This window comes from Elephas maximus, chromosome 2, assembly GCF_024166365.1.
Source record: "Elephas maximus indicus isolate mEleMax1 chromosome 2, mEleMax1 primary haplotype, whole genome shotgun sequence".
Lineage (NCBI taxonomy): Eukaryota > Metazoa > Chordata > Mammalia > Proboscidea > Elephantidae > Elephas > Elephas maximus.
The window spans coordinates 228,328,229-228,340,687 of NC_064820.1; the positions used below are offsets into that span (position 1 = coordinate 228,328,229).

At 44.6% G+C, this 12,459-nt stretch overlaps 1 protein-coding gene across 4 annotated transcripts in view; it reads left to right on the forward strand.

Moving 5' to 3' along the window:
* Positions 1-12,459, forward strand: part of TRAPPC10 (trafficking protein particle complex subunit 10) — a 99,313-nt gene that overhangs the window by 63,337 nt on the left and 23,517 nt on the right. For all 4 annotated transcript variants that reach the window (XM_049874990.1, XM_049874991.1, XM_049874993.1 and 1 more), the window contains 3 exons: positions 10,593-10,739; positions 11,340-11,454; positions 12,318-12,394. In XM_049874990.1, the coding sequence (XP_049730947.1) occupies positions 10,593-10,739; positions 11,340-11,454; positions 12,318-12,394 (339 nt within the window). The remainder of the gene's footprint in view (positions 1-10,592; positions 10,740-11,339; positions 11,455-12,317; positions 12,395-12,459) is intronic.

Here is a 12,459-nt window from a genome sequence, read left to right on the forward strand (position 1 = left end):
GATGAGTTTCTTTAGTACAGTTTTTTTTTTTTTAATTGTGGTTCAGGTGAAAGCTTACAGTGCAACTTAGGTTCTTGTTCAAGAATTTATACAGACTGTTTTGTGACATTGATTGCAGTCCTCGCAGTGTGTCAGCACTCTCCCCCTTTCCCTTTACACCCAGGGTTCCACATGTCCATCTGCCCAGGTGTTGCCCATTTGGTCTCATATACTTGACTGGACTAAGAAGTGCATTCCTCACCTGTGTTATTTGTTTTATGGGCCTTTCTAATCTTTGCCTGAAAGGCAGACTTTGAGAGTGGCTTCAGTTCTGAGTCGGCAGGGTGTCTGGGGGCCCTGGTCTCAAGGGTTCCTCCAGTCTCAGACCAGTAAGTCTGATCTTTTTTTGTGAATTTGAATTTTGTTCTACAATTTTCTCCTGCTTTGTCCGGGACTCTATTATGATCCCTGTCAGAGCAGTCGGTGGTAGCCAGGAACCATCTAGTTCTTCTGGACCCAGGCCAGTGGAGGCTGTGGTTCATGTGATCCATTAATCCTTTGGACCAATATTTTCCTTGTGCCTTTGGTTTTTTTTCGTTCTCCTTTGCTTCAGGTGGGTTGGGACCGATAGATGTATCTTAGATGGCTGCTTGCAAGCTTTTAAGACCCTAGACGCTACTCACCAGAATAGGATGTAGAACATTTTCCTCATGAACTATGTTATGCCAGTTGACCTAGATGTCCCCCAAGACCGTGGTCCCCAGGCTTCAGCCCTAGTAACTCGATCCCTCAAGGTGTTTAGATGTGTCTGGGAAGCATCTATGACTTTGCCATGGTCAAGTTGTACTGACTTTCCCTATATTGTGTGTTGTCTTTTTCTTCACCAAAGTTAGCACTCTTCTACTATCTAGTTAATGACTCCCCTCCCCACTCCTCCAGCTCCCTCGTAACCATCAAAGATTGTTTTTTTTCCTGTATGTAAACCTTTTCTTGGGTTTTTATAATAGTGGTCTCATACAATCTCTCTCCTTTTGTGACCCACTTATTTCACTCAGCATAATGCCTTCCAGATTCATCCATGTTGTGAGGTGTTTTGGATTCTTCATTGTTCTTTATTGTTGTGTGGTATTCCATTGTGTGTATGTGTCATAATTCATCCGTTCATCTGTTGATGGACACTTAGATTGTTTTCATCTTTTTTGCTGTTGTGAATAATGCTACAGTGAACATGGGTGTGCACATGTCTATTCATATGATAGCTTTTGTTTCTCTAGGTTATATTCCTAGGAGTGAGATTGCTGGATTGTATGGTATTTCTGCATTTTAAGGAGGTGCCATATCATTTTCCATAGTAGTTGTGCCATTTTACATTCTCACCAGCAGCGTATGAGAGTTCCATTTTCCCCGCAACCTCTCGAACATCCGTTATTAGTGCCGATGATGTCGGTGTGAGATGGTATCTCGTTGTAGTTTTGATTTGCATTTCTCTAATGGCAGATGATCTCGGGCCTCTCCTCGTATGTCTATTAGCTGCCTGAGTGTCTTCTGTGGTGAAGTGTCTTTTCATATCCTTTACCACCTTTTTAATTGGATTATTTGTCTTTTTGTTGTTGAGGTGCTGAAATATTCTATAGATATTAGAGATTAGACCCTTGTCAGATACGTTGTAGTGAAAAAAAATTTTCCTTGTCTGTAGGTTCTCTTTTTATTCGTTTGGTGAAGTCTTTTGATGAGCGTAAGTGTTTAATTTTTAGGAGATCCCAGTTGTCTAGTTTATCTTCTGGTGTCTGTGCATTGTCAGTTATGGTTTGGCCCTGGTGGTGCTGTAGTGAAGAGCAGAGCTGCTAATCAACAGGTCAGCAATTCTTACCTACTAACCACTCCTTGCAAACCCTATGTATTGGGTAGTTCTACTCTGTCTTATAGGGTCACTATGAGTCGGAATTAACAGCAATGGGTGTGATTTTTTTTCTTTTTTTAATTAGGGCCCCTAGAGTTGTTCATATTTTTTATTCCGTGATCTTTATCCTTTTAGGTTTTATATTTAGGTCTTTGATCCATTTTGAGTTAGTTTTTGTGTATAGTGTGAGATATGGTCCTGTTTCTCGTTTTTAAATAGATCGAAGTCCAGTTTTGCCAGCACCATTTGTTAAAAAGACTGTCTTTTCCTCATTTAGTGGACCTCGGTCCTTTGTCAAAGATCAGCTGACCACAGGTGGATGGATTTACATCTTGGTTCTTGATTCTGTTCCATTGGTCAGTGTGTCTGTCACTGTATCGCTACCGTGGCTGTGTAGTAGGTTCTGAGATTGGGTAGTCTGATGACCCCTACTTTGTTCATCTTCTTCAGTAATGCTTTGCTTGTCCAGGGCCTCTTTCCTGTCCATGTAAATCTGCTGATTAGTTTTCCATCTCGTTAAAGAAGGTGTTGGTATTGGATTGGGATTGCATTATATCTGTAGATCACTTTGGGTAGAAGTGACATTTTCACAATGCTGAGTCTTCCTATCCATAAGCATGGTATGTTTTTCTATTTGTGTAGGTCTCTTTTGGTTTCTTGCGGTAGCGTTTTGTGGTTTTCTTTGTATCGGTCTTTTACATCCCTGGTTAGATTTATTCCTAAGTATTTTATCCTTTTAGGGGCTTAATACAATTTTTTAAGATTGTGTTAGCATATGCTAGGTGAGCTGTCTTTACCCCATTATTCACTCGGAGCTGGGTCTTGTACATAGACATTTATTTTATTATTAAACTATGTTTTCAGGTAAATAGTTTTGGATGTGAACATGCAGGTGATAACGTGAGTGATACACAGCAAGCTGTGCCACATTGACGGTGAGAAGCTTAATGAAAGATACGTTATGAACAAGTATGTTTATGTGTGCTTGTGCACACGTGTCTGGAAAAAAAAGTCAGCAGGCTTTACATCGTTCATCTGAGGTGACATATTTGCCTTTAAAGATTGGTTCGCCCAAGGACTATCCGTGGAACCATGGACGTTTTAGTGCACTGAGGGAACTTGAAGATGGTCCAGTCTGGTGGTTCTCACTTTCTCTGTTTCAGTGATCCCTTTGCGCAGGAAAATGCACACGTGTACGTGCAAAACATTACACAGAATTCTAGAGGATTCCTGAACACTCTAAGTGAGAGGTCTACCTCTGTTTTACAAAGAAACTGGGTCTGGAGTAGTTCGGTGACTCACCCAGAGTCATGTGACTAGTATGGAGTTCAGATTGTCCAAGTCCTACCGGAGCGACCTTTCTGCCATACGGCACTCAGGTTCCCAAGGTGTCGGATCGTTTCAAGGCCCGTTAGGAAAGGTCTTAGGTTATAGTTTTACTGTACTGGCTAAACCATTAATAGGGGTAGTATTTTGTAATACGGTAACTTTTGTTTTTGTGTACATAGGGTATTAAATAGGTTTAACACTTAGGTTGAAATAACGTTAAGAGATTTAAACTTTTTTCTCTTACCCAAATGAAGAGAACTTATTTTATTCAATTTCTAAGGAGGAAATTACTACTTCAGAGCTAATCTGTTTAGTGCCTAGCCTAACTAAATCACAACTAAGAATTTAAGAATTTTTCTCAAGTTTTTATTATTTTTTGTTTTAGCCATCTAATTAAGCAAATACGGAAAAATAACATTTTCTGCCTCAAAATACTTTTGGCTCCTGGTAATTGCATAGATTTATGTAATCTGGTTTGTTTACTCACATCTAGCTGTACAGATCTGAGAGGTGAGGGTAGGCCTCCACCCAAACCTGGTGGGCAGGGACCGGTCCTTATTAGAACAGGGCTGTGCTCTTGTGTACCTGGGAATGTTACTCAGTTCAGAGATTTGTGTCTTCTTGGTAGATTGGGGGAGGAGGAAGTTGAGTTGTGCGTTGTAGTCCAAGCAGATACACACGGCCCTTTCAGATCAGGATCATTCTAGGAGGGCCTGTTACAAGTCTTGTTACACTGTTTGGGGCAGGTCCTAGGAAAACCACAGAGGGTGATGCTTAGCCCAGCTGAATCACAAACTCAAGAATTTAAGGACCTTTCTCAAATTGTTTTTCTTGCCTTAGAAAGAAAGATACTAACTAGTAATAGCATGGCTGTCAGCCTGTAGAGGCCGTGGGGACAGTTACTAGCTGGCAGGAGAGCATGGGAGGGGGCCGTGGAGGGGCGCAGGTCCCAGGGCAGCAGGAAGCAGGGCGGAGAGATGTAGACGGTGGGTCTGGGGGCAGTGCAGTATACACAGTGTAGAGTGAGAATGGTGGTGGATTCCTTCCCCTGACTTCGTGGATCATGTGTGTTTCTTCTTGTTGGGGCTCCCTTCTCATTCAGGTGCATCCGAACAGCGTTGCAGGGGGCTCAAGGGACAAGGGAGCCCACTCACTCTCTCGGCAGCCACTCACCTCCTTTGTGAACGTCCCCTGCTCAGTCAGTTCTTACACCTGCCCTCACTGGTCTCTTGTTGTCCTCGGCAGTTCCTCTGGCTGTTGGAGGAGTGAGTGGGGTAGGCAGGAAGGAAGCTAGTCTGTAGTTGCCGTTGGCTCTGCGCTTCCCTGGTAGTGTCTGTGGATGGGTTGAGCCTGTTGGCACCGTGTCAGCAGAGTTTTGGCCCTGGTCCCCGGCTATGGGGAGGACTCTGAGGGCACTCCCAGTGCTTAGTATTGTTTCATGTCGTCTTACATGTTGTGGTATTTCTCCCTTTGTGGAATGAAATTGTTACTGTCGTCAAAATCATCCTGAGTAGAGGCTGTCTGCAAGCTTCTTGTCATACTGGCTCCGCTGTCTGCACCGTCTCCAGTTCTTCTGTGTGCCAGGCTGTGCAGGCTCAAATTACTTCATTAGAGAGTTGGTTTTTTTTTTTTCTTTCATTGACAATTTTAAATTTCTGTATTTACAGAGAGTCGAATATATTCTCTATACAAATTTGGAAAATTCAGGCAGATACACAGAAGAAATGTCACGTCAGCAGCAAGAGGTTGCTTTTCGGTCCTAGCTTTTCCAGACGTAGATACACTGTGATTTATTTGATCAATCTTGGGAGCGTTTAGATTGTTCAGAGTATGTTACAGTTGCAGCAGTCTGTATCCTTATACAGGAATCTTGATGCAGAAATTCATACAAATAGAATTGCTAGGTCCACGGATACACCTGTTTATTTCAGCCTTGTCATGTACGTTGTCAAATTGTCTTCCAGAAAAGTCTTTCCATGCATAGTCTCACTAGCAGTGCCTACTTTCCTGCACTTTTGGGGTAAGAAAAAGTACAATTTATACATACTGTCATCTTTACCAAATTGATAACAATGCCAAGAAGATGTTTTCTAGAAAACTATGATGTTGTTGTTAGAGAGATTGTCCAAATGATTTTTTAAAAAATGCATTGGTACTAGAGGAGCCTTGGTGGTACAGTGGTAAAGCGCTCAGTTGCTAACTGAAAGGTAGGTGGTTAGAACCCACCCAGTGGCTGTGTGGGAGAAGACTTGGCGGTCTGCTCCTGTAAAGATTACAGCCTAGAAAACCCTGTGGGGGAATTCTACTTTATCACATGGGGTTGCCATATGTTGTTGCACCCAGCAACAACAACTTTGTTACTGTCTTGTCTCTTATCAGCTTAGGTTCTGCTTAGCTTAACAGGGAGGGTCGGCCAAGGAGGGTTAGAGCCCTCATGGCCCAGAAGAGTTTCCCAGCCCCGTGGGTGGGATGGCCAGAAGTGTGCATGAGCTGGCATTGTCGTTAGTGGTCAGTTTGCACAAGGGCCGCGTGAAGTCAGAGCTTTCCAGTGAGCCCAGAGAAGGTGGGAAAGGTTTGCCATCAGGGATGGCTAGGCAGAGGATAGAAGCAGAAGTGCATCTGGGGAAACATAGCCAGTTTTCATTGAGTGCCTACCAAGTACCAGACGCTGTACTAGGCTCTGCCGGGGCAAGGGTGTGTGACTGCTGACCTCCAGCCGTGAGGGCCTGTGCGGGGGAGCAGTGGAATGGGCCTGAGGTGGCAATGTGAAAGGCGTTGCCGAAGAAGATTGGCAGTAATTGGTGGCACCTTGGAAGTAGGAGCCACGGAGAAAGCTGAAGCTCTGCTGGAAATGCTGCCAGGAATCGCCCAGGAAGCATCGCCTGCCAAGCCCTGGGGTCATACAAGCGTGTCCAGTAGAGAAGAACCAACCCTCTCCCCTCAGGAAGCCCACAGCTGGGTGTCCTGAGACCACTGCCTGCAGGTCATCTGAACACAGCGTTGTAGCCAGTGATAGGAGAATGTTCCAGATGTAGTAGGGACATAAAGAAGGAATGTCGGCTCTGTGTGAAGCCTCAGCACAGTTTCCTAAGCCTTTATTGAGCTCCTGGCTGTGTGCCATTGAAAACCCTGCAGATCGTACTTCCACTCTGCCACACGTGGGGTCTCCCTGAGTTGGAATCAACTTGATGGCAATTGCTTTGGTTTTTAAAGAAGCTTAGTCTTGCCAGAACTTATGGGGTGAGGCAAGTGTGGAGGTAAGGCCACAGAGGTATTGGAAGCTAGATGATGAAGGGAGGTTATGAAGCTCTGTGTGCGTCACGTTGGATTTTATTCCGTAGTTAGTGGGGGACCACTGATGGCTTCAAAATTGAAATGAAAGGTATTAGGCCGGGTGGGACCCCAGGCAGAGCAAAGAGAAGAATTGGATGGAGGCAAAGAGAAAAGTGTAGAGACTTTTGCCATAATACAAGGAGGAGAGGATGAAGTTCTGACCTGAGGAAGTTGGAGTAGATTTTAAGGTAATGGATTCCAGAAAAATAAGTGCATCGGACGATGTGAGTCAATTGGATAGCCACTCCTCAGAAACCCTATGGGGCAGTTCTACTGTGTCTTATAGGGTTGCTATGAGTCAGAATTGACTTGACGGAAGCAGGTTTAGTTTGGATTCATACAGTGGAGCAGCAGACAGCCGTGAAAGTGAAGGAATTCCTACCACAGGCAAGAAGCTGGGTGAATCTTACAGCATAGTGTTGAGCTAAGGAAGTCAGACACAAAGTAACGCACGTTTTAATTCCTTGTATAGAAAGTTCAGAATAAGCCAAAGCCCTCTCCTCTCCTTGAGAGACATCTGGTGGGGAGGTCTGGCTGCTGAGGCGGCTTTATGTTCAGGGGCGGGCGTTGGGGGGCTCACCTATGATTCATGTCCTTTTCTGTATGTGTGTTATATTCACAATGTAGGTTTAGTAGAAGAAAAAGGATGCTTTTAATTTTACACTTGGAAAGTGGGAAATGGCTCCTGCCCTTACTAATGACACTGAATCAGAAGTGGGGGAGGTTTAAGAAAACTTTAAAAAAAAGAAGCATTTAAAGAAATTAGTTTTAAATGTCTGTTATTCACAAGAGGGCATCCAGGTGGCCAAGTATCCGGAAAGGCGCTCACCCTCATTTCTCATCCTGGAAGCCGGTGAGCCCCACACTTGATTGCTAAGTTAAGAAGACAGCGGCACACTCTGCAGGTCTTGCACAGCCTCTCCACGCACAGCAGAGTCTCGACTGGATGCTGCTGAAAATCCCGCCGCCATGGAGCCCAGCCCCGGGACCTTGTAATTATGTAGAGAAGGAGGAGGGCACCTGTCCCGTCTGGGGCACTAGGAGTGGTGCACACACAAGTGAGTAGTAATGCAAGAGTTAACAAGCACTGTAGGTAACACTGGAGCCCTGGTGGTGCAGCGATTAAGAGCTTGGCTGCTAACCAAAAGGTTGGCAGTTCGAATCTACCAGCTGCTTCCTGGAAACTCTGTGGGATAGTTCTACTTTGTCCTGTGGGGTCGCTGTGATTTGAAGTCCACTTGATGTCAACGAGTTTTTGTTTTTGTAGGTAACACTACAGAAGGTGGACTAAGACACCACTAAAAAAAAAAAAAAAAGCCACTGAGTTGATTCCAACTCATAGTGACCCTATAGGCCAGAGTAGAACTGTCCCATAGGCCTTCCAAGGGCTGGTGGGTTTGAACTGCAGACGTTTTGGTTAACAGCCATAGCACTTGACCACTGGGGCCATCAGGACCATAGGCTATACCAAATTAAAATGTACATGTCTTTATTTTTCAATAAAAACTTAAATTTTAAACGATGTATTTTAAGAAATGTAAGAAGCTGGAATGAACTCTAAAAGTAGAGAGAATTAGAGCACTAAAGTTACTGAGAGGAATTGGTGAGAGAGACCAGCGCAGAGCAACATGAATGGAAGGATAGTGAGTGGTGTATGTTCCCAGAAAGGAGAGGGGCGGCCGGGCAGACCCGGCAGGGCTTTGTGGAGGAGACTGATGCAGCGTCAGGCCTTGCTCAGTTTTTTAGTTACTGAGATACAATCCTGCGTCATGACGACGGGCCCATTCACCTGAGTCACAGGTGGTAGCCTTTGCTCCTTGCTCTGTCGCATGTCAGCATGCAGGGACCTGGCTGCTGTCTGCCATTTGCCAGGTTTTGATCTCCTCTGGTGACAATGGAGCTAGAATTTCTTTACCCCTGGAAAAGCTGTTCCTGACTGATACTATTTTTTAAATAATATTTTTCAAATTTACTGAAGTGGTACTTGTTCTTTGCAGAAAACAAGCGTACCAAGAGAACTTTCATTCTGTGATCTCAACATAGAGTAATTAATACCACTCTGAACATGTTGGGTTTTTTGGGTCTAAACGTGTTGGTGTATATCTTTCTAGATCTTTCCATGTGTGTATGTGCTGACATCCTGTTACAGTGCTGTTTTGTTCTCTGCCTTTTTCGCTTCCTGTTGTCTGGGGAAACCCTGGTGGTGTAGTGGTTAAGAATTTGGCTGCTAACCAAAAGGTTGGCAGTTTGAATCCACCATGCGCTCCTTGGAAACCCTATGGAGCAGTTCTACTCTGTCCTGTCACGTTGCTGTGAGCCAGAATCAACTCGACGGCAATGGATTTGGTGTTTTTGGTTTGTTGTTGTCTGCAGAGTGGCCCCCAGGCTCAGAGGAGCAGGCACCCTGTTCCTGGAACCTGGTGAATTTGAACCTGACCACTGCCTGGTCCTGCCAAGTCCAGCTTTCTCCCCGGCAGCCATCCAGCCCCCTGCTCTGACTGTTGGGCTTTTGCTTCCTGCTCTTTGGATTCCTTGGAGTCAGAAGACTGTGGTCCCTTTAAGCGCTGGATACAGTCCTTCCTTCTGTTTCATAGGAGGTCTGTGTGTCCCCTGTGCCCGGGGAGAGGTGGCATGTTTAGCAGATGCTGGCACAGAATTGGTACCTCTGGTGGTAGTGTCTTGTGAGGTGAGCAGTACCCTAGATTACCTGGCCCCAGAGCCCGCCTTTGTCTTGTTGTTGAGGAAGCTGTCCAGGGCCTCAGGGGTGGTCCTTGGTATGGATGAGAAAAGCATACAACTTTGTGAAAGTAGCTTATGTCATTTTTGCTGTGCTGATTTTTCTTTTCGAAAGACTTAAGTAGTTCATTTCATTATCATGCACAGAGTTTGCCATTCAGCTTTTATAGGAACATTGAATGGCATTCTTTGGTTCTTTCTGGTTGCTTCTTAATGTCTACCGTTGGCCATGAGGTATTTACTTTTGTGCCTGAGTGTCTTGAGGGCATCATTCGAATACTCACCGGTTTCCCCTGCAGCTCTTTGCTTGTCCACTGTGAGAATTAGCCTCTTAACTTTCCCTTTTGGATAGTGCCAATTAACGTACTTCACCAACACAAATGCCAGTCAGAAGATACATAGTGATACCGTGCTGCCAGGAAACAGTCCACCCTGCGAGTTCTAATTGTACGATGTCTCACGGGCATGCCCCTGCTTCACAGTCCCTGAAATGTGGAAACGTTGCTTTTTAGGACTGCGACAGACAGATGTTTTTGTACTTGCGATAACATTTCTGTTTTGTTTGGTCGGCTCTTCTGTGTAAAGACTCACACATGTGCAGAAGTAGAGCAGATGCTGTCACCAGTCACAGCAGTTCTCAGCTCTGGCCAGTCTTCTGTTTCATCTCAGTCCCACTCTTGGATGGTTTGTCAAGTCAATTCTAGACATGGTAGATTACCTGTAAATATTCCAGTAGATACCGCTAAGCAACAAAGGTTCTTTTTAAAAAACTCAACCACAGCTAAAAAAAACAAAACAAAAAACACCAGCACGTAATTCCTAAGAATCATCCACTATCTACTCTGTTCAGACTCCTCCTGTTGCACGTGGTATTTCTTCATCGTGACCAGGCAGTCATCTCAGGCCCGAGTTTCCAGCCTCCCACCCTCCTTCCGTAACATCTGTTCTTCAAACAGAGATGGAACCAGTCCTTAAATTTAGGGCCTTAATGAGGGCTGGCCTCCTCCTGGGCTTCTTGGTAAAAATACATCATTAAAAGTTATATTCCTGCTAAGTCACTCATTATCATATCAGAAATACAAAACCCAACGGTGCATCTGGACTAGGTGGAGTCTATCCTCCCCACGTTGGGACTTCCGTAATTATTGTTAGCGCTCCCTTTTTCTTTCTTACAGTTTTGCAGATGACCTCACCTTTACAGTGGGTGGCTGCTTGAGTGTCTGAAGGCTCTGAAAATACAAACTGGGAGACGCGTGTTTGTGTATTTTTTCTGAAGTGGGTTCACCACTTACACCGGCCATGTGTGCCCTCCCAGGTGTCTGTTCCCCCCGGGGCTCTGGACTGCTGGGTGTTTCTGAGCTGCCTAGAGGTGCTGCAGAGGATAGAAGGCTGCTGTGACCGGGCACAGATAGACTCAAACATCGCCCACACTGTGGGCTTGTGGAGCTACGCGACAGAAAAGGTGACTGGACGGGCTCGCAGGCCCCGAGGGCTTACACCGCTGCCTAGCAGTGGAGTAACCGGTTTTCAAAGCTGCTGCTCAGTGGGATGGGTCTAGTTACTTCTACGTCCTGACTGATAGCAGCCTGAGAAGACGTGGTTCCCCGGTGCGTTTTAATTTACTCAGCAGATATCAAGCAGTTGGTCAAGGCATGGTTCTATGCCTAGGTGGGGGTCAGAGGGGATACAAAGTAGGGAGAAGCCTGAACCATAGGGTAGAAATGCAGAGTGGTTTCTGATTAAGTGCTGGAGGGGTGGTGCAGCGGTACACAGTAGGGCAGACGGCTGGACCTGGGGTGCCCAGGGGAGCTCGGGGAGTATTGGCAGATGAACAGCACAGCAGAGGCTTACTCCTCAGAGCCAGGATGGGAACTACCGTGTGGGAGGTGGGAGCTTGAAATTATTCCTACAGGATTATTTTTATTTCCAGAGAAGGATTATACTGATTTGAAAGCTAAATTTCTTCTAGAATTTAGCTGGATTTGAAGTTTTTACACTTAAATTTGTGGATTCTCTGCTTACTGTATGGCATTTAATTGTAGTTGTGGGTTTATTGCAACAGCTAAAGTCCCTGGGCTATCTGTGTGGACTTGTGTCAGAAAAAGGACCCAACTCAGAAGACCTCAACAGGACAGTTGATCTTTTGGCAGGTTTGGGAGCTGAGCGACCTGAAACAGGTACTTTTTAAAATGTGAATGGTACTGTGGAAAGTCATGAAAATGTTGGTTGTAACCTGGCACATTTCACTGAGGTTCTGAGTACTTATTCTCTGTTTGGGAAATTGTACCCAGTTGTTTTTGGGTTATCAGCTTATTGGTTTAATATATAGGATGCTTTGCCTTTTAATAGCATAATGAAATGTTAGAAATAGTATAAGAAACTGGAAGGATTTTTTAAAAACGTATTTTAGTTTCTCCTATGATTAAGCTGGTCATGACCTTTTACATCTCCATGTCAAGTTTATATGCCACCTCTTTCCCTCTGAATTATGGGTGATCTGTTTTTCTAGCAGTCTGGCCAGACAGATCCTTTTGATCAGTAAATTACTCCTGAGTAATAAAGCACTTTGAAAGGAATGTTAACTAATTCTTTTAGGTATGAGTATAATAAGAGTGTGATTTAGCAAAACTGGTGCTAAAGAATTGTAAAGCATACCTAATGAACTGAAAGGGCTCTTCCTAAATTAAATGATTTTTAGGGGAAAATATATATTTAGATTGTACTGTTTAAACTTGAGACCACTCAGATCGTTTTGGAAGCAATTTACCTCACTGGAGCTTTGGTAATATGTGTTTAATAAAATTCTAGTCTCAGCCAAAGATCAGAGAAAGTATTCTATGAAGGGCTTAGACTATTTCATGACTGTATTAGCTGGAAAAGAAGATAGATAATAATGGGGTTCAGTTGACACGGCTGCGTCTGTGGTCCCCAGCCAGTCAGATGATGCCGTCTCCCACGGTATTTGAGGATCAGTGTACACTCGTGTGACTGAGCGCACATAGTGGAGATGAGTGAGGAATCTTACTTCTTTTTGTTCAAGCCAACACAGCTCAGAGTCCTTATAAGAAACTCAGAGAAGCATTATCATCAGTGGAAGCTTTTGAAAAACACTACTTGGTAAGTATGACGAGGGTCACAGTCCAGCATGGAGAATCCATCTCTGGGAGATTCATACTATCCCT